This window comes from Cyberlindnera jadinii (genome assembly GCF_001661405.1).
Source record: "Cyberlindnera jadinii NRRL Y-1542 unplaced genomic scaffold CYBJAscaffold_8, whole genome shotgun sequence".
Classification (NCBI taxonomy): domain Eukaryota; kingdom Fungi; phylum Ascomycota; class Saccharomycetes; order Phaffomycetales; family Wickerhamomycetaceae; genus Williopsis; species Williopsis jadinii.
Window position 1 is genome coordinate 377,172 of NW_017963659.1, and position 19,692 is coordinate 396,863.

Below are 19,692 nucleotides of genomic sequence, written 5' to 3' on the forward strand. Positions count from 1 at the left end.
TGTTCGTATTCTCCTTAAATAGAGCTATGGTTCATTGTCAGTTACATATATAGTGAACCAAACTTGTTTCTATCCCACCATAATAATCTATATTCAGGTTGTTATAGGTTCGAAATTTTGGTTATTTCACATTTGCAACTTTTTATAAAAAATGGAACTTGACAGATATAATTTCGGAAAATGAAATCATTATAGACAACCTAATAATTAAACAAAACAAATAATAATAGTTTCTTTACAATCAAAACTGGTGAAAATAGGCATCAACTATAACTATAACATTTCACACTGGCTGCTAATAAGTGTTCGTCAGCCAAGGCGATGCAACGTATACACACATTAATGTTCCATAATGATGTTATTATCCATCAAACTTGATCTCAATAATTCATACAAAACACACGGCGAAGGCATAAGATCATATCTCAACGGATACCGCTTTTGGGCATGAATTGAGCTCTCTGAAACATATCCATGTATTATAAGCTTCATGGGTTAGGAAATCAGTCGTTAAATCATTGCAGTTACGAAAAAAAACACATCTCATTAGTTTTGGATATCATTAAAAATGTTATACCCTGCTTCATGTCATTATTTATCAGGCTTTTCATCATCCCCCGATTCCTTTTCGGAAGGGTTCTTGGTAGTGACGTGGTCGTCCGTTGGTGTTGCAACCATCTCTTTGTGCGACACTCCACAAAACTTTTCCAAGACCTTTCTCAGTTGTGTACGTCTGATTGGCTTGGAGAGGAAACCTGTCATACCACAATCCAAACATTCCTTAACGTTACTCTCATCGGCGAACGCAGTTAGCGCAACGATTGGCCCGTCAAACTCCAGAGCAGATCTGATGGTTTTCGTAGCCATAAGACCGTCAACCTTTGGCATTTGAACATCCATGAATATGATATCGATTGGACTACCCCCATTTTCAATATTCTTCTTGACCAAATTAATCGCTTCTTCACCATCTCTAGCCATTTCAAGATCAGTGAAACCTTCCAGGTTAAGCATCCGCTTAATAACTTCTTGATTGACACCATTATCTTCTGCAACTAGTATCTTGAGCTTTTTCAAAGATGTCTTATCTTCCGTTTTAGACGATTGAGACGAACTTGACTTTGCAGTTCCTGTAGAGTTCCAATAAGATTTGTCAAAGTACGAGGTCTTCTCTGATGTAGGGGTATACATCTCTGGCTCAGAATGTGCAGATTCTTTGAAAGAGCCAGATTTGCTTGGCTCAACGATCTTAACTCTTCTGTTTTTTTTGCTGTGGATGTTGAACTCATCTTCGTACATACCATCCTCGTCTTCAATAACAAGTTCTTTGTGTTGCACCAATGGGACTCTAAAAATAAACTTAGATCCAACACCAACAGTGGATTCCAGCTCCATAACACCATGCATCATTGTCGCAAGTTGACGACAAATAGACAGACCAAGACCTGTTCCACCGTATTGTCTGGAGAGAGTTTGGTCACCTTGGACGAATGGCTCAAAAACGGCATTTTGAAGATCCTGGGCAATACCGGGCCCAGTGTCTTCGACGACAAATTCAAATACCCAAGTTCTATTATCAGGAAGAGGAACTGTCTTAATTTGCTCCTCCTCATCTTCTGGTGTTGACAATTTGAACTGTGTTTTGAAAAAGTTATCATCAAATGAGGAGGTAGAAACTGTTACAACGCTTCTTGTCTCCAACTCGTCATCCTCGTCATCGTCACTAGTGGTTGTTTCATTTGAAGTGGAAAGCTCATGGTCACTTAATGGATGCTCCATTTTTTCCAAACACGTTGCTTGGGGCAAAGAGTTTGGACGGATGTAAACATGTTTGTAGTCATCCTCACGGGATTTTTCTTCATCATACTCACCCAGATTTCTTATGGTCACAGTAACTTTTCCATCAACAGGGGTAAATTTTAAGGAGTTGCTCACCAAGTTCATCACAACTTGAATAATCCTGTTGGAGTCACCATACAATACCATCTTTCTAATTTCATTCGGCGTCAAAGTAATTGCAAGTTTGACATTCTGATCTTTTGCCAATTTACCAAAAATAGATTTTATTTGCAATGCAACCTCCATAATACAAAAATCAGCATTCTCCAATTTTGATCTCTTCAAGGAATTCTTCGAGAAGGTTAAAAGTTCTGTCAAAATATGCAACAAAAGTTCACCGGATCTAAAGATCAACTTCAAAGATTGGTGTACTTTTGAAGTATCAGTCTCAGCCATTGCAATTGCAGTCATACCAAGGATACCATTGAGAGGAGTTCTCAGTTCGTGAGAGATATTTGCAATGAAGACTGTCTTTGCATCATTAGCAGCTTCAGCTTGGATCTTGGCAGCTTCCAATTGTTTTGTTCTAGCTTTAACTCTATCTTCCAAATGCGTATATTGGCGGTCCAATTCATCTGTCATAGCATTAAAGGTCTCTGTCAATTGGGTCAGTTCATCTTCAAAAAACCTTGAATAATAAGGGATACGAGCATTGTGAAGATACGAAGCACTAATGCCTGGATCCCCGCTACTCGATATTGAACCAGCCTCACTCAATCCATGATCTGTATGTACAGAGTCTCTAGCCATTGGTGAAGGAGATGGTGTATAAGGAGGGGCAGGTCCTGGTCCCAACCCACTAGCGACAGAAGAACTATTTAAGCTTCCCATACCATCCGGATCCCGTTTGTTACTCTTTGAAGGTATATGTAGACCTCTTCCAGCAGCAATGGATTCTGCCGCTTGTTGCAACCTCAGGATAGGTTTAACTGCCCAATGAGTCAACGGTAGTGTGACTAATGCCATAAACACTGCGATACCAAAACAAACACCGATCAAAATTTTAACCAGTTTTGTTGAAGGTTGATCAAAAGTTGACCGTTTCTGTTGGACAATTGCAGCCCAATCTGCAAGGTCGAAACTCACAGGACAATAACCTGCAACAACATTTTCTCCTGCATAACTTTTTATTCTAGTTGTTCCAGTTTTTTGCAATCGCAAAGCTTGGTTTGCAATAAATGAGCTTCCAATTCTTCGTGACACATTTGTTGGAACGTAACCTTCCACCGGGAAGGCAGCTCTAAACGTACTATTCACTGTGAGAGTTCCATTATTAGGATCTGCGGTTAATACAACGACATCTGAATCCACAAGAGTTGTATTGTCGTCCAGTGCAGATTTGAACGAAGATGCGGACATTATAGTTGTGACGTATCCAACGAGGTCACTTGTATCGAATAAAATGGATGCTGCATAGAAAATAGGAACCGTCATGGATAGAACCATGGTGGATGAATCATTCGAAATTGGACCCGTAAGCATACCAACAGTGTCTAAAGTATCACGGACGGTGAAATTTTCCTGGTCCAGGGGGAACAGTTGATCCTGAACGTCATCTGGCACAAAACTATTTGACCAATTAGCCTCTGATGCAACCACCATATTAAACCTCGCATCGTACATCCTTACAGATGCAAATGTCAAGGACGACTGTAAGAACTGCTCAATGGTGTAGTTCGCCTGCGCCCAGTTTGAGTCTGACGTGTTACCAGCTCTATATGAGGCCAAGGAAGATTGTATAGATTCCCTGATTGTGAGCCAATACACCTGATAGTACAAAAAGTTCAACGTCTGCTCCATTTGAGACGCCTTGAGCTGGGCCACCGTCTCGAGTCTATCCTCTCTTGTAGATCTATAGTTCGTCGTGAAGTAGACACCCGTCGTTATGGCCAGTGTCAGCAGAGAACCAAGGGCAACACAAATCACCAGTGTCAACAGCTGCAGTCGTATACCGATTTTGAATACCCTGTGTTTACCATTGTGCTTCCAAGGCTTCGAAAAGTGTGGTTTAGAGAGCCCCTTCGGTAGTATCTTCATCAGTATGATTATTAAACGTGCTCCCTGGTATGTGATATACCTCAGAAGGCCTCTTCGTAGACACTTTCAATGTACGTGACTAACAAGAACGCCTGTGTAGCTGCTACAATCACCTGTTGGACTCTTAGAACACACGTAGTGGTGATTTGGAGGCACTGCAAACGTAGAATGGAGAACAACCTCTGCACGAATGGACGCAGATCAACAGGGCGGTTTGGTCTAAAGTGACTTTGCAGTGTCAAATTATCGAGAAGCAGTCAAGTGAAAGTGAACCGCCTTGGTCTGAACCGTCGATAATGTAGCGTTTAGAGTGTTGTTTATGTCTTGAGCTATAAAAAAACAACAGCTACAAATTTCCCTTTGTTTTTTTTTTCTAGCCTGCTGTTTCCGTCTCTTGAAGTTTTCTTTCGTTTGCAACCGTGAAAGTCCGCTTTTCTTTTTCTGTGCTCTTTTTGCTGTTTTTCCAGGCTTGCAAGAAAACTATGAGGGAAGAAGCTGGTGCGATTTTGTTGGCTGAAATTAACCAATTGGAATGCCTTTTACCAGTTACCTTGGATATTTCATACAGATTTGGTGTTGTAGACAAGTTCAGCTTCAGTTTGTGTAAGAGGGCGCTCCTACTAATCAACCTTTGCATGCTAACGGAAATCGTCGTCCCACCTTTCATGCTTTTATATTTACCTGAGCTGTAGAGAATTTGAATGTACATCAAAGGAGAAAAAGCACAAAAAACACACACATGGGGAAAGGCCACCTACGAATGGTTCTCTCAGGTTATTGACTCTATTTCTACGCGATAGTGCCTTTCTAGGGGACCCTGGCGACAGCCTCGTTGGTTCTCTTTTACTTGTTTAACTGATTCGAGATGGCTTCGTCAGCCCAAATTATCACTGACGTCATTTTGTTGTTATTGGAAGCACACAGCTGATTTCAATTTCAACTGTACATGTAAAGATACACACACATATATGTTACAATTACCTTATTTGGAAGTCGACATGACACCTTTTTCGTGCTTTTTTGACACAATCCAACGCACGCACCAATTCACCCGTTCGACTACTTCTGACGGTGGAAGCAAACACGTGTACGTTTAAGCTGGAGGGTATACATATAGCACCAAGCCTGTGGTGATCGGAAATGGCAGAGTGAACGCTCAAACCACCGGCTTATTGTAGTTTCGGATGCGAATGCTAACATCATCAAGCGATAAACGACTGTGTACATCCAGACATCACATCTTGCATCACAAACTTTGTTGATAAGGCAAAACCCCTCCTCCCCTTTCCCCTTTGGGTTGAAGCTCACGTTTTCAAACAGGGATAGGCGAACAAACAGAGCAATTCAAGGCATTAAGAGACACAGAAGATATTATCACACAACAGCAGAGAAGATCAAAGACAGTCACAGAGTATGAGCGCGATTCAGCAGCCGGTGCCTCAGGAACAGACCAGATCTTCAACCAGGCTCTTGTCGTCACACCACAGCGTGTTGGAGATGCTACAGCGCGAAGATTCAAGCGACGGGAACATCACAAGTGAAGAGGCGACACAGTCCAGCATAGAGAACGATAGGGCCTTAGATCTGGCACCATGGCAGTTCATAGATAGCATGGAGCTGCCAAGACCAACGAGCTCGGTGCTCTCAAGTAGCGACACAGAGGAGGAATACGACCCAATACCCCCGGCCCGCGGGATGCCCTTACCGCCTTCACCTTCATCAACAACATCAACAACAGCGGCAACAGCAACCGCCACTGGGATGGCCGGTTCCGCTGTGTCAAGAAACCCCATGGGCAACAGCCGTGTAGATGATGAAACAACAATAGTGGTGAACTTGAACGAGTTGGCGCTTCACCAACGCACCGCGTTCGAACAGACACCTGTTGATGTTAGCCTTGTGCTCCCTGACTTTTCCATGGCCGCAGAAGATACGCCACATCAACAATACCAAGGTGTTGTTGATGTACAGCGTCGTTTACAAGACCGCGTGTTGATCATTGGTCATCGTAAAGTGAACCTTTATAAATCGTTGAGTCCAATACTCCGCGATCGGTTCACGTTGGACTCCACTGGTTCGAATTACAGGATTGTGGTTGTGATATTTGATGGGTTGACCAAGATTGGGAACATTTTGAACTTCATAAAGGCAAATGACGTGGAGAACAAGCTGTTTGTTCCAGTGGTTAGAAACATCAGCTATAAGATCATTGAAAGATTGTTAACACTATACAAAATCCAGCTTTTATGCATGCCAATCCAGTTGGATGATGAAGAGTCACTAAAAAATCTGTTAGATTTGATTAGTGATGATGTAATTCTTGAGGATTCGTTCAAAACCGTGGCACACAGTATGGTGGATGATAAAAGGGCACCTCGTTTGTTGACTGATGACTCTTCAAACCAGAGCATCTCAATGACCCATGATTTCGAATCGTACATGCAAAGATCCAAGAAATTACAAAGAAGGAAGAAGAAGAGGTTTACGTATTCTCTAGTTGGTATTGGTATCAGTGTTGGAATAGGTATAGGCGTCACTATTGCAATTGCAATGTCCTACTTCAGATCCTTTGATTCTACGAAGTCTGCAGTTTCAACAGTGGATACAAGCCCAACACCAAAGAGCCTTAGACAAACATGGAAATTGTTCTTCAGATCAGGAGAAGTTTTTACAAATGATGCCTTGAAAGGACACATCTTTCGTTTCAAGCAGCTGTTGATGAAGCTCTCCCAAACCTTGACACAGCAATCCTCACATTGTTCTAATGAGTTGAAATCCACTATAGGTGCCTTTTGGAACGATTCTCGTGACTCTGTGGATTATCTACAGCTTCTTGATATTTGAACAATTGCAGTCGGTAGTACAGCAAAGGTCATAGAGGGACATGAAGTGGGAATGGGAACAAGGTAATAGTGTGTTGGAGCAATCCAAATTAAACTAATTTTAACGGAAATATCTATAAATTTACTGGGAAACATACATTCGTTTTTGACTTACAAAGTGTAATGGTTAAAATTAATCAGAAGTAAAAGAAATCAGTATATATGAAAAGCCCTTTGTCATTGTAAATTGTAAACCCAAGTTGTCCAGCAGTATTCGTCGAGGTAAATCAATTGTCGTGTTTACCACACAAGTAGGCAAACCTCCAAGGGACATCAAGTTTGTTTAAACCCGCAATCTCGATAAATTTCAATCTGTCATCTTCCCTATTTAGTGCCTTCTCTAACGCCAAGGTGGAATCGACCCGAATGTTTACACTCTTCTTCTCATCAGTATCACCAAAGGCCTTCAACAATGAGGTCCATTGCCAATTTGGCTGGATGTCATTATATGGTCTTTCTGGTCCAAGGACGATTCTCTCAACCGAATAACCTTCGTTGTTCAACAACAAGACTGTTGGCTTGACGTTATATCTCGTTAGTGAGGAAAGTTCCTGGATGGTCATCTGAGATGACCCATCTCCTTCAATCAACAACACACGACGGTTAGAGTTGTCATCCTTTACTGCTAAGGATGCACCAAGAGTTGCAGGAAGGGCATAGCCTATGGAACCATAGAAATTTTGGGTGACAAAAGTTATATTCTGTGGGAATTTCAGGTCTGGGATGGCAAACAAGAAAGAGCACATCTCACAAACAACAACGTCATTTGGTCTAAGATATGTTTGCACAGTTTGAAACAAAGACTTCTGACTCACGTTAGCTGATTTGTCTAGCTCTGGCAAGTTTTGTGACAGTCTTGGAATGATTTCTTTCTTCTTTAGTAGTCTTGTTGAATCGAATTGTATCACCAATTCGTCGAATACCAATTCACCATCGACATATGTATATAGCTGGTTATCTATACGGACATAGTCTTTGCCAATCTCCATCACATTCTTGACATGCTGTGATGGGGACCAATTTCTAAAGTTATTCATTTCATTGTGGTTTACACCAAGGTGTAAAACAGCATCGAATTGATTAAGCACCTGCAATGAGCCCTCAGTGGACAATTCACCAGCAATGACACCATGGAAGTGTTCTTGATTTTCATCAATGACAGACTTACCCAAAAAAGTAGAGAAGCAGTGGAAGCCATTCTCCTTGATGAACTTGTTCAATTTGTGACGACGTGTCTTGAACCACTGGTCACCGACAATAGCAGTTTCAGTGGCGTATAGCCTTTCCAGGATAACACTGGCCAACTCCTTTGCCTGTTGCTTGTCGGATCTGTACGTTTTGAAGTTCAAGCGTTTCTTTGGATCTACAGAGATATCCATATTTGCCATGTTGACTGGAACAAAGAGGTAACCTGGTCTTGACTGTTTCGCAACCTGTTCAATCACATTATCAATCTGGGATTGGACTTGATCCAACTTTGTATCGTCGAGAGTCTCCGAGACACAGCAGAATGGTTCCACCATCTTTTCGTAGGTGAAATGGTCTTGGCTTCTATCCCAAGTGTTCTTATTTGGAATGAGGTGATGCACCCCAAGTGGCGTTGTTGATCTCTTCGAGATCGTTGAAGAGGTACCAACAATATGAATAACACCGGCACCTTCAGTAAATGCGCCAGAGATTGCGTTGATGGCACTCAACTCTCCAACACCGAACGTTGTAATCAATGCACCAACACCATTAACTCTCGCATACCCATCTGCCGCGTAACCAGCATTCAACTCGTTACAATTCCCTATCCAGTTCAAAGAAGGAACGTTATAGATGTGTTCCAACAAGGGTAGGTTAAAATCACCAGGAACACCAAACACAGAGTGGAAGTCTTTTATCTGTGAAAGTCTTTCAAAGATAAAAGTACCCAGCTTCACCTGATTCGTCTCTTTATCAACAGTCATGATGTGGTTGAGCTTTACTAATACCGGCAATATATATCATTCCAGTTTGGCAATACAGGGGTGGATGGAAGCTTCTTAAATAGTCCATGGCTAAGCAATCCACGGGCTGAAAACGAGTTTCTTCACCCCTTTCCGTCCATCTTCACGGGAACTAGCGGTATGTGTCGCTTCACAACGGTAGGGTAGAAGGAGTTGAAGTTGACAAGCTTGGACAGAAGCAGAACGTACTGCTTATGCAAAACATACATATGCTAGGAAGGCAATTGACGGATATCGCTGGCAAAGCGCGGAGCCAAAAAAAGACTTACAGTTTGTCTTTGCCCATAGCCGAGCCACGCAGAATGTATGTGTGTACGGGTGTTTCCCACTATTCCAGTGAGTCAGAGACTGTGTGGAAGGCGTAGCAAGGCGCCGTTTAACACCTTGTGAGCCTGCGTTGTGTGGTATTCAAGCTGTAGTTCTTGGGTTTAGATCGCCACGGTTCACAGTTGACAGTCTACAGCCAATGGTGCACATAGTTGACTTTATAAGCGCCATTACCCGTCGAGATGGCGTAGTCCGTACACGGCACGACATATTACAAACCATAGAACGGTGTATGGTGCGCTTGAAGCTCCAGCAGAAGCTGAGCGATTCCTCGTCATATGTATATTATTAATGATGGTAATACAGATACGAACGCCGCTTCGTTCTCCCTCCTTGCTTTTCTTTGATGTAAGTGCCATGCGTCTAAGTCTAACTTTGTTCCTCCATCTCTTCGTCTCCCTCATCATCGTCATCTTCTGGATATACGTACCCGTTTGCTGTGTTGATGGTCTCCAGACCGCGGTCGGCAAGCCTCTTCTGCAAAGAGCGCCTTTGTTGTTCTTGCCATCTGGCGAGTTTGGCATACTCGTGTATTTTGAAGCCAAACATCTTGGGAACGTAGCGCTCTGTTGGATGAGAAGGTTGCAAATGAGGGTACTGTTGGAAGAACATGGCAGGAAACGACGTTCCGAAGAAGGCACCGTCTATCATGGCGTGTCTAGAAGACTTTGGATTGTACAGGTCTTCGCATCTTGGACAGTAGAGCTTCACTGAGCATACTCCACAAATATCGCTGAGTCCCACAGGTAATAGATGCTGTAGCTGACAGTGGACCCTTGCGCAGTAGCCAAAGTCCGCCTTCTTGTACTTCTCCATCATCCTCTGTAAGCCTCTAGGCGTCAGAATGAAACGTGCGTGTACAAGGCCATAGAGCACACGGGCATTGGAATCGTAGATTTCTCTCAGCTCATCGGTTAGTTGACTCACATCAGTCTCGTCAATGATATAGTCAATCACTTGTGATATTCTCTCCACTTGTTCATTCAAGCCCGTCAAGTTGAACTTGTCAGTGATGTATTCAATGTCAATGTCACAGAAGTATTCATGGCCTTTGATACCTAAAAAGGTGTCGATCCAATACTCTGAACGTAACTCATCAGTTAGCATCTTGGAAACAGATTCAAACCAGAAAAAAACAAACATGATAAAGAAATCACTCACCTGAAAGCTCACTCCCTGAATCACTCGTGTACTGATCGTCTTCCATGATCACTACTTAATTTACCTCAGAAGGGGTTCCCGTTCTCTCGTTCTCTCAAATTATTTACAAACACCCCCCAACGCAAAAAAAACACAACAACCAGCATGAAAATTTGTAACAGTACCCGCGAATTTACCCTTTGCTACCCATTTTCATTGTTTTGTTTACACAAAAAAGCATACACAAAAGATCAACAAACACCACAGCTGAGCGGTTGGCTTCTTTTATAGCGGAATGAGACTGCTGAAGGTGCCTGGGAGTGTTCCTGTAACGGCGCTTGTGTATAGCGATGGCCTGCTCTTTGCCGCCCAGAGAGATGGTGTGGTTTCGGTATGGGACGCGAAGAAGCTGTGCGAAGTTGCTAACATGTCAAGTATCTCACAGGGAGAGAAGGACGAGCTGAAGCCGCTCTCGACGTTAGCGGTCCACGATGGCGTTGAAGTGACGTGTATCACAGTGCTAGGAGATGAAATAATCACCGGGGATGCTGAGGGGAAGGTGTACAAGACAAGGGTAACCGCCCAACACGAGCTGACAGGCGTCAAGTTGCTGATGGATCACAAGGGTAAACAGATCAACGACGTTACAAGATCAGGTCAACTTGTGCTATTTGGGTTGTTGAATCAGGTGGCAGCGTATGACATGAAAGAGGACAAGCAGTTACCATCGATTATGACTAGAACTGACATAAAGAGTGTGTCTGTAGACCCGACCGGCGTATACTTGGTTACTGTTGGTGCCAACAAGAACGTTTCACTGTACCAGATCCAAGTGTCGGATGGTGCTTTCCTCCACAAGAAGATAACAGTGGCATCTCAGTCGTTGACTTCGATCGTTGATGTTTGTCGTATCTCGTGGTCCCCATCCGGGGAACGGTTTGCATTGCCGAACACAAACCTCGATCCCAATGCAAAGACCATAGGAATGATCTCGAGATCAAACTGGAAATCTGATTTCTCGCTAATTGGCCAGAATGCAAACGTTGTGAGCTTCTGCTCAAAGGTGTTTACAACGGAAGACTCAAAGCATTACAATGTTATTGCATCATCCGGCGTGAACAAGGCCATCACAGTATGGAATACGTCGTTTCAAAGACCCCTCTTCACCGCAGCAGATGTTTCTTCAAAATTAATAACCGATATCCAGTGGTCAACAGATGGGCTATCAATGTTTGTTGCTGGTGATACTATCGTGGTGTTTGTATTCGAGACGGAGGAGCTGGGAAAACCGATAGACGAAGAAACGTTCAAGGGCTTAATTTCAAAGTTGAAAATCCCAGAGCCTTTGAAACCAAAGGAGGAAACATCAACACTCACACTTAAACCATTAAAATCAAACACTGTTATTGAGGAAATACCGAAAGATGTTGAAACCCCCGAACCTGCAAAATTAGAGTCAAAATCTCTCTCTCTCTTAAAAGGCGACCGCAAACGTATTGCACCTACTCTGATTTCTTCAAATGACAACAAGAAGGGTCCACTGCAGCCTCAGATTTCCAAGTCACCTACAGAGAATGGATCACAGAGGACGATGGAGTTTGACTTACCATCATTTAATGTTCCAAAAGACTTAAAACGCCACGAGGAATCAGAAACACCAGAATCAGACCAACCAGCAATTAAGAAAAGACGTGATTTGGAACCAATTGAATTCATCGGCAACATTGCTATTAACCCGTCAACTGCATTTTCCAAGATACGTATATCAACTCCAAAGATACGATCATCATTCGTACTGGAATCTCCAAATGATCCCACGCTGGCATTAGAGATAAAGAACGGCTCCGGGTCTGAGCAAAAGCCAACAAAAATTACACTTTTGAGGAACTATTCAAAACAAATATTTACAGATTTCATACCAAAGTTAGTATGTTTGGCTTCAGGAGGAGAAGGTGGATTTTGGGCAGTATCTACCGTGGATGGCGTCTTGTATATATATTCTGATTCAGGAAGAAGAATATTCCCACCGTTAGTTCTTGGTACACCACTGAGCTTTTTAGAGAGCAAGGGGAAATTCCTCTTAGCAGTGACATCATTGGGTGAGGTTTATACCTGGAATGTTCAGAGTAAGAAAGCACTCTTCGAACCAACATCACTGTATCCTTTATTAGCAAGATCAAACACAGAGCTGTTAACAAGGGCAGAGAATTTAACAATGTGCAGTATCTCATCGAGTGGAGTTCCGGTGGTTACCCTTTCCAACGGGAATGGCTATCTTTTTGACAAAGACTTGGAGACATGGACTTTAATTAGTGACTCTTGGTGGGCATTCGGTTCCCAGTATTGGGACTCCGGTGATGTGAAACCTACTGGATCATTGATATCTGTTTTGGAGAAGAAAACCAACGATGAAATTGTTAGAAGAGGGAGGGCCAAGTTCTTACAAAAGATGGCTAAAACCATGCTTATGAAGGAAGGGTATGAAAATTTGGAAAAGATAGTTTCTTTAGCACATTTGGAGAATCGGATTCTAATATCGTTGAGACTGGGGGAGAGCATAGAGTTCAAGACACATTTGATCATCTACTGTAAACGAATCAGTGAGATGGGATTCAAGGCAAGGCTGGCTGAAATCTTTGAAGAGTTATTAAGCCAAGAAGATATGGACACTTCAGAGTCCAATTCGAAGATACTGGACTTTGACAAACATGAACTACTAAAAGAACTCATATTTGCCTGTGCAGGTTTCAGGAATGTGCAAAGAATTCTTGTCCAATATGCTACAGCTATGAATATTTTGGACAGAGTGGTGTTCTGATTTTACGCAAGTATACCTCTGTATAGAGTATGGAGTTGATGCAAAGAGGTTAAAACCAACATCAGAATACCAAAACATGTACCGAATATACTTGGCATTGCGCAGTCTATGATTGATGCACAGGATTCAACTCGAAAAAGGCGTTAACGTTCCAACTTGAAGAATCAGACTATTGAGAGTTAGCGAGCCGCTTTTGGCTGATATCCCAAATGGGTACGTCTCTGTGCTCTAAGTGATTGGGATCAAATCGTGCCTTGTAAAGAAGATGGTGACAAGCAACAGGCGATGTAGTTAAACGATTACTCTTAGATATCATTTATAGAACTGTGCATAGCCTGCGTAACTTGGGTTGGCAGGACGTTGTTGCAAACACCCACGTTACATTTTGGACCGAGAATTTCTTTCACCATCAACATAACTATCAGGGTATCATTTTGTGCTTCAAATCTTGGCAATGTAAGAACAACAGCCCGTGGGCCATCCCTGTGAATCGTTATTTGCTCATACGAATGTCTTTGGGCGTGGGAGACGGATAGATTATATATAAAAGAGGTTGACCATCTGCTGGTGTTGTGTTCGCCCTAAGTTTGAATGTTTTACACATCATCGTTACTGCTAGAAAATGAAGTTTCAATTAATTGGATTGGCTGCATATGCCATGCTTGGTGTCTATGCACAAAATGATTCTTCGGTGGTTGAGTCTTTGACAAATTCCAGTTCATCATCAATCACTGATTCTTCCTCAGATTTATCCTCCACTGATGAAGCTTCTGTTCCTGACTCAATCACTAATTGTCATTACCATGGCACTGAACAGTATTGTGATGCTAACGGAACACATGGTGAGGTTGTTGGTGCTCCTACTGATTCAGAGGAAGGCCAATCCTCATATACCGGATGTCATACTCATTCAAGTGAGACTTACTGTCTAGATGATAATGGTGAGGAGGTTCAATTTGTTGCAGACGCAGCTGAAGCCGATGAGTCTGGTTCTGAGTCTGGTTCTGAGTCTACCTCAGAGTCTGCCTCAGAGTCTGCCTCAGAGTCTGGTTCTGAGTCCACTTCAGAGGTTGAGTCCACCTCAGAGTCTGCCTCAGAAGGTACTGAATCAACCCAAGCGGAAACATCATCTGCTGCCAATGATGGTGGAATAAAAGGTGTTGGCTCTGCACTAACTGCAGCTTTGGTTGGTATTCTCTTCTTGTGATTTATCAATGTACAAACGAGTATTTAACTTACCACCACTGGAAACCATAAGTTGGTAACGTACCATTCATATAGCTATTTACAAGGTTTATATTTATATGATCTAGTCTAGCCCAGAGTTCTTTCTAACCTCCTTCATAGTCTTCTCCGCTATTTCTTGAGCCCTTCTGTTTCCCTTCTGAACTATCGAATGAAGATACTGTGGGTCTTGGATGAGCCTATTGTACTCTTCTCTGGTCGGCTTAAACTCTTCAACAATCACCTCTGTGACGTAGTCCTTAAATGCCTTATGATCCTTCAGATTAGCAATGTCTTGCTCTACTTGTTCAATGGGTTTTCTTTGAACTCCACTGATGATGTTTATCATATTCGATACACCCGGTCTGTTGATAGGGTCATAGGAAAAATGATCGCTGATGGAGTCTGTCACTGCCTTCTTGATCTTTTTAGCAATTGCGTCAGGCTCTTCTGTGATATAAATGGTGCTAGCTTGGTCAGGGTCAGATTTTGACATCTTCTTTGATGGGTCCTTTAAACTGAGGATCTTTTTAGTAGGAGCAAGAATTGTCGTTGGCAACGGGAAAGTATTTTCAAACTTTTTATTGAATTGCTCAGCGATATGTCTACATAGTTCCAGATGTTGGGATTGGTCATCTCCAACCGGGACCTGTGTAGACTTGAACAGGAGGATATCAGCAGCCTGTAACACAGGATATGCAAACAGACCCAAGGACGCACTATCGGAGCCTTTCGACTTGCTCTTCCACTGGGTCATTCTTCCAAGGTATCCAATTCCTGAAACACAGGATAGGATCCAATTCAGTTCTGCATGCTGTGGAACACCACTTTGGTGATAGACAATGGCCTTATCGTGGTCAATACCAGTAGAGAGAATGCTAGCGATAGCCTCATATCTGAACTTCCTCAACTCATCAGCACTTTTGGGGATTGTCATCGCGTGGAGATCAGCAACACCATAAATAACAGTGCTATTTGCCGGTGCAACCTCACACAGATCCCTCCAGACACGAACAGCACCCAGGTAGTTCCCCAGGTGGAACTTCCCTGTTGGCTGGATTGCCGAGTAGATCGTCGAGTTATCGGCAATGTGAAGGGACTTTGGATCAAATTCCGTGTTCTTCACGGTCGAGGCACCTCTTACCAGCCCCTTTTTGATGGCACTACCCCGGAAACGTAACATCTTTAGCCCTATTTTGCTGGGTATTAAATAGTGATGAAGAGGAAGAAGTGAATTCTCGGTGTCTGGGTTTATTGTACACTTCCCAGCCTCGGCTGACGGCACCAATTCCGGGGGTAAACTTACCCCTCGTAATTGGATAACCTCATCTCGAACACTTTTCACTTCATACCGACTATCATTTTGAGCTTATCTAGAGCAGTTGGTTGCACAGTCGTGTTGCTTTGGTAGTTGGATGCTCAATAAGGTGATGGTACTTTCACCAACAACAAGGGCTGGCCTTGTACGTGGGTTTAGAACATGCTCTGGGAGGTATCAGGCTGTTGGGAAACCACTGGAGCAGCGAAGCCGGAAGGAACAGCAAGAGAACGTGCCTGTGGAACCAGATACAGCTACGAAGAGTGAGGATATCGAGGGTAATGAGGGGAAACCTTTGGAGTCAGCTGTTGAGAAAGTTCGTGCTGGGCTGGAAAGCGCTAGAAAGAAGGCCTTCCAGGAGTTACGAGGTGATGTTAGGATCAAATCTCTGAAAGAGATCTCTGAGGAGAATGACAAGCTGATGGTCTCACGGTACATCAGACCTCTGAGAAAATGGTCTTATGAGATAAAAGCCGACTCGCTGAATCACCTGAAACGGTCAGGTCTCGAGAGTGAGCAAATTAGCAGTGTCATGGACGGATATACAGCAGGGATCATGTCACAGGCTCTAGGTAAGCCAAAAGTGACAGTAACTGCGTCAGATCTGTTCGAACCTCTTGACGCTGGTGATGCTGTGGAACTATCAAGCTCTCTAAACCAGTCAGTGCTAGCGGTTATTGTATCGGTTCCCTTCAGCGATAACGATCCTCGTTATACAGTGATGACACGTCTTGGTGAGCTATTTTGGTTAGAGAAATCTGCATTCAAGTTCCGTATACCTCGTGTGATCCCTAAACCATGGCTCAAGGACATTGTTAAAAAGACCACTGATCCGTCAGCAGATTATGGAAGTATAAAAACGTCACCAAAGGGATTTGCGAGATATATGGTGAACCCTCTGGCAAGACAAATTATTTCACAACCGTTGATTGATATTACGAAGGCTGCTTGGGATAACATCCAACAAACTTCAAGAAAGCTGGAGATTATACACCGACTACTGGAGACAAATGGACCAAGACAGGTGTCCCTTCTGACACTTGTGAATGCTACAGCTGCTATTTCTCTGAAAGAATTTGAAAATCAGATTAATGAACAAGGGGTGATATTGGCGTATAAAAACCTTGCTCAGTCTCTTCAGCTATCTTGTGGTGTTGACTTTGGATCCGGCTTGTTAAAACCTCTCTTGGGTAAAGAGTATGGCAGTGTGAGTATCTCAAACGAATATGACATCGCATTGCTTTATTCGGTTGTCTTGACGCTAAGAAAACAAACAGCGTTATGGTCGACTCAAAATCAATCAAGAAGTACATTTGTTCCATTGTCTGTAACTGTCTTGCCGATGAAGTATAATTTGAGGATAACAGAGGTCTTAGAGGCACTGAGGAGTCCAGCTGGCGAAAGAATGATACACCAATTCAAACAATACATTGAAAGTGGGAATTATACTCCTCCTGGGAAAGAAGTCAAAGATTTGATGTTTCTGTTGAAGGAATATGCTGTTGGAAATATCTCAGATCCCATTAGTGAGACGGTTATCTGCCAGGTGATGAAAAGACTTTTCAGTACGAGAGTCACCAAGACACTGGTATGGGATACTCTTGTGAAAGTTGGCTATATAGACTCAACATTGGTTAATCCCCAACATTTTACAAACTCTTTGGCATTTCCAGGAAGGGTTGTTTCACCCAAAGCAGAGCTAGAGGAGGAATACTTCCAACTGTGTGAAGTTAATGAACGAAACGGTGCTGACCGTGCCCATAAAAGAATCGACATGTCCCATTTGAGAGTGTTTTGCATTGACAGTGAGACAGCACATGAAATCGATGATGGTGTGTCCATTGAGCATATTGGGAAGGAGAAAACTCGTCTTCATATCCATATTGCTGACCCAACTTCCTATCTTGAGGACGATTCTACTCTGATGAAAGTTGCATTTGAGAGAGCATTCACAACTTACCAACCAGAAACTATCAGTGCTATGTTCCCAAAGGGGATGAGTGACATGGCTGGTTTGGGCGTTGATGGAAAAGTCACTAGAGCTATGACTTTTTCAATCGACGTTGAAAGGGACTCGGGGGTTGTGGATTTCTCTTCTGCCCAGGTCAACGCAACGTTGGTATCGAAATTCCCCAAATACACATATGATGATGTTGATAGAACTCTTTCAGAAGCTTTCAATGTGGAAAATCAGGAGCACAATGACCTGAGGGAAATGAGCAACCTCAGTGTTTTGTTGAGAGCCAACAGAATTCAGGAAGGCGCTGTTGTCTATCCAGACACGTTGAGTGTCCAGGTGCGCGTTCATCCGCAGGGGAATGTAACGGACGGTGAGAAGCTAGACGGCGCTACTGACGACGAGGCAGTGTCATTCGAAGGTCAGAAATCCACCCAATCAGTAATATTAGTCACGGAGTTTATGATTCTGGCCAACAAGATAGCAGCCACAGTATTGAAGAACAATGGCTTACCAGGAGTCTTCAAGACCATGCCAGCACTTCCATTAGCTGGATCAGCCTCTGAAGTGGTTAAGAATTTGAACGAGCGTTCAAAGGAAGGTTGTATGAACTTGTCAGATCTTGTAAAGTCTTTCAAGTTTGTTACTCCAGCAGTGTATTCGCATCGTGCAGGACCCCATGTAATGCTAGGCGTTGAGCGTTATGCTCCTTCAACCTCGCCGCTAAGACGCTTTGGTGATGTTGTGAATCACATGCAATTCCATAGTCTTCTCAATGGAGAGAAGATGGTTTTCAACGACGAGCAAGTGCTTTCCATGGTGCTTCACATCGAAGCACGTAATGATATCTTGAAAAAGGCATCCCGTGGTTCCTTGACTTACTACTCAATGAAGGCTTTGAAAGACAGGATCAGCGAGGACGGCACTGTGGACGCTCAATTTATAGTGGTATCACCATCCATCGGGAACACGGCAAACGGTCTACTTCTCGAATATGGTGTCTTTGGCAAGATGACGCTGGTGGAAGGAAGACATCCACCAAGCATTGGTGATATTATTGAACGCTTTAGAGTACACGAACTAGACCCCGTGGGGCTCAATCTGGTTCTCGAAGAGATAGACTAGAGGAGGAACATAGTGTACATATACAGTTTGTAAATAGTAATTGGTTTTCTTTATGTAGTTGAAGGTCGTATGGCTAGTGTTCCCGTTCTCTGAGCCCTGTCGAGGCTCAGGACTTATTACTAACGCCAGTTTCAGACTCACGGGAAACGTCGTCTTCCTCTTTCAACATCTTGCGTATAGGTTGTCTGCTAAGTCGCATAAGAGGCGTGCATACGCATTTCAATCATGTACTTGTTGGTCTTGCATGATGGAAAGTCTCAACTAGCAGGAGAAAAGAAAATGACCCTGGCTGATATATTCCCCTAAAAATGGTCGATATTGGCTCTCCATGAGTCATAAATATAGACGTATGCTAAGGAATTTGGTATTTTTATCTGACTGGCCTAGGGGCTCGGCCGTAAAAGAGAGCCGAGAAGGGCTGTTAACACCAGGACGAAAGCTTGGCTTCGTCCTGTGGCATGCACAGGAATGTCTTCAGTAGAGATATTGGTAGCTGGGACTGCAAGTGGAATATATCGCTGCTGGCCAGCAGCAGCGTCCTTAACGAGTCAACGCATCAGAGACTAAGAAAAGCACAGCACGGTATGATAAAAGCAAAGCAAAGTGCAGCGTAACATCGTTTTGAGGTACCCTTCCACTTTAACATATTGTCGCATACTTTGCAATTTCACCGTCATGGCATCTGACGGCTGTGATAAATCAGCTGGAATTGACGTTGTGTAGACAGATACATGCATCACTGATGTCTAGTGAGTACTAAACAAATATCTGCGATGATTGAAGCACAAAATATTACTGCATTCTACATTCCAAACATCGAAGTTCGACGTGTGTTTGTAGATGAATGATCGTACATGTATTTTTGGGCTTATTATTATTATTCTCCATGTATCTATCAATTCTAAACCAGTCCAGTAAACCATACTCTGCTGACGACTTCAATGATGAGACAAGGGCGAAGAGAATATGAGTATTAACGGCGATGCTACCTGTTCATAGCCGTCTGAGTATCGTGGAGAGCTCGGAAAGAATCG

The 19,692-nt window shown here is 43.1% G+C and overlaps 8 protein-coding genes across 8 annotated transcripts; 4 read left to right on the plus strand and 4 right to left on the minus strand.

Annotated features, from left to right (window-relative positions):
* Nucleotides 1-591: 591 nt before the first annotated feature.
* On the minus strand, nt 592-3,876 carry SLN1 (histidine kinase; the record flags this gene model as incomplete). Its single annotated transcript, XM_020212754.1, has 1 exon — nt 592-3,876. The coding sequence occupies one exon, from the start codon at nt 3,874-3,876 to the stop codon at nt 592-594; it is 3,285 nt and encodes a 1,094-aa protein (XP_020070133.1).
* A 1,324-nt stretch (nt 3,877-5,200) lies between these two features.
* Nucleotides 5,201-6,856, plus strand: ATG32 (mitophagy protein ATG32). Its single transcript, XM_020215235.1, has one exon. The coding sequence runs from the start codon at nt 5,290-5,292 to the stop codon at nt 6,718-6,720; it is 1,431 nt and encodes a 476-aa protein (XP_020070134.1). The 5' UTR covers nt 5,201-5,289; the 3' UTR covers nt 6,721-6,856.
* A 28-nt stretch (nt 6,857-6,884) lies between these two features.
* CYBJADRAFT_168157 (pyruvate decarboxylase) lies at nt 6,885-8,886 on the minus strand. Its single transcript, XM_020215236.1, has one exon. The coding sequence runs from the start codon at nt 8,708-8,710 to the stop codon at nt 6,986-6,988; it is 1,725 nt and encodes a 574-aa protein (XP_020070135.1). The 5' UTR covers nt 8,711-8,886; the 3' UTR covers nt 6,885-6,985.
* A 205-nt stretch (nt 8,887-9,091) lies between these two features.
* Nucleotides 9,092-10,324, minus strand: CKB2 (casein kinase 2 regulatory subunit CKB2). The gene is made up of 2 exons (XM_020215237.1): nt 10,238-10,324; nt 9,092-10,158 (listed from the first exon to the last, which is right to left on the minus strand). The coding sequence occupies exons 1-2, from the start codon at nt 10,281-10,283 to the stop codon at nt 9,446-9,448; spliced, it is 759 nt and encodes a 252-aa protein (XP_020070136.1). The 5' UTR covers nt 10,284-10,324; the 3' UTR covers nt 9,092-9,445.
* A 1,042-nt stretch (nt 10,325-11,366) lies between these two features.
* HIR2 (Hir2p) lies at nt 11,367-13,016 on the plus strand (the record flags this gene model as incomplete). The annotated part of the gene is made up of 1 exon (XM_020212116.1): nt 11,367-13,016. A coding segment is annotated over one exon (1,650 nt), but the record flags the coding sequence as incomplete, so codon positions are not given.
* A 538-nt stretch (nt 13,017-13,554) lies between these two features.
* CYBJADRAFT_168160 (uncharacterized protein) lies at nt 13,555-14,357 on the plus strand. The gene has a single exon (XM_020215238.1). The coding sequence runs from the start codon at nt 13,657-13,659 to the stop codon at nt 14,239-14,241; it is 585 nt and encodes a 194-aa protein (XP_020070138.1). The 5' UTR covers nt 13,555-13,656; the 3' UTR covers nt 14,242-14,357.
* On the minus strand, nt 14,344-15,441 carry MSW1 (tryptophan--tRNA ligase MSW1; the record flags this gene model as incomplete). The annotated part of the gene is made up of 1 exon (XM_020212755.1): nt 14,344-15,441. One exon carries the CDS (start codon nt 15,439-15,441, stop codon nt 14,344-14,346), a length of 1,098 nt encoding a protein of 365 aa, XP_020070139.1.
* Nucleotides 15,442-15,618: 177 nt separating this feature from the next.
* DSS1 (exoribonuclease II) lies at nt 15,619-18,684 on the plus strand. The gene has a single exon (XM_020215239.1). It carries the CDS (start codon nt 15,689-15,691, stop codon nt 18,656-18,658), a length of 2,970 nt encoding a protein of 989 aa, XP_020070140.1. The 5' UTR covers nt 15,619-15,688; the 3' UTR covers nt 18,659-18,684.
* The last annotated feature ends 1,008 nt before the right edge of the window (nt 18,685-19,692 follow it).

Coding starts and splice junctions, on each gene's coding strand:
- ATG32 (XM_020215235.1), top strand. CDS start 5,290: ATGAGCGCGATTCAGCAGCCGGTGCCTCAGGAACAGACCAGATCTTCA.
- CYBJADRAFT_168157 (XM_020215236.1), bottom strand. CDS start 8,710: ATGACTGTTGATAAAGAGACGAATCAGGTGAAGCTGGGTACTTTTATC.
- CKB2 (XM_020215237.1), bottom strand. CDS start 10,283: ATGGAAGACGATCAGTACACGAGTGATTCAGGGAGTGAGCTTTCAG. Junction 10,159..10,237: donor TTCAGGGAGTGAGCTTTCAG/GTGAGTGATTTC, acceptor AGTTACGTTCAG/AGTATTGGATCGACACCTTT.
- CYBJADRAFT_168160 (XM_020215238.1), top strand. CDS start 13,657: ATGAAGTTTCAATTAATTGGATTGGCTGCATATGCCATGCTTGGTGTC.
- DSS1 (XM_020215239.1), top strand. CDS start 15,689: ATGGTACTTTCACCAACAACAAGGGCTGGCCTTGTACGTGGGTTTAGA.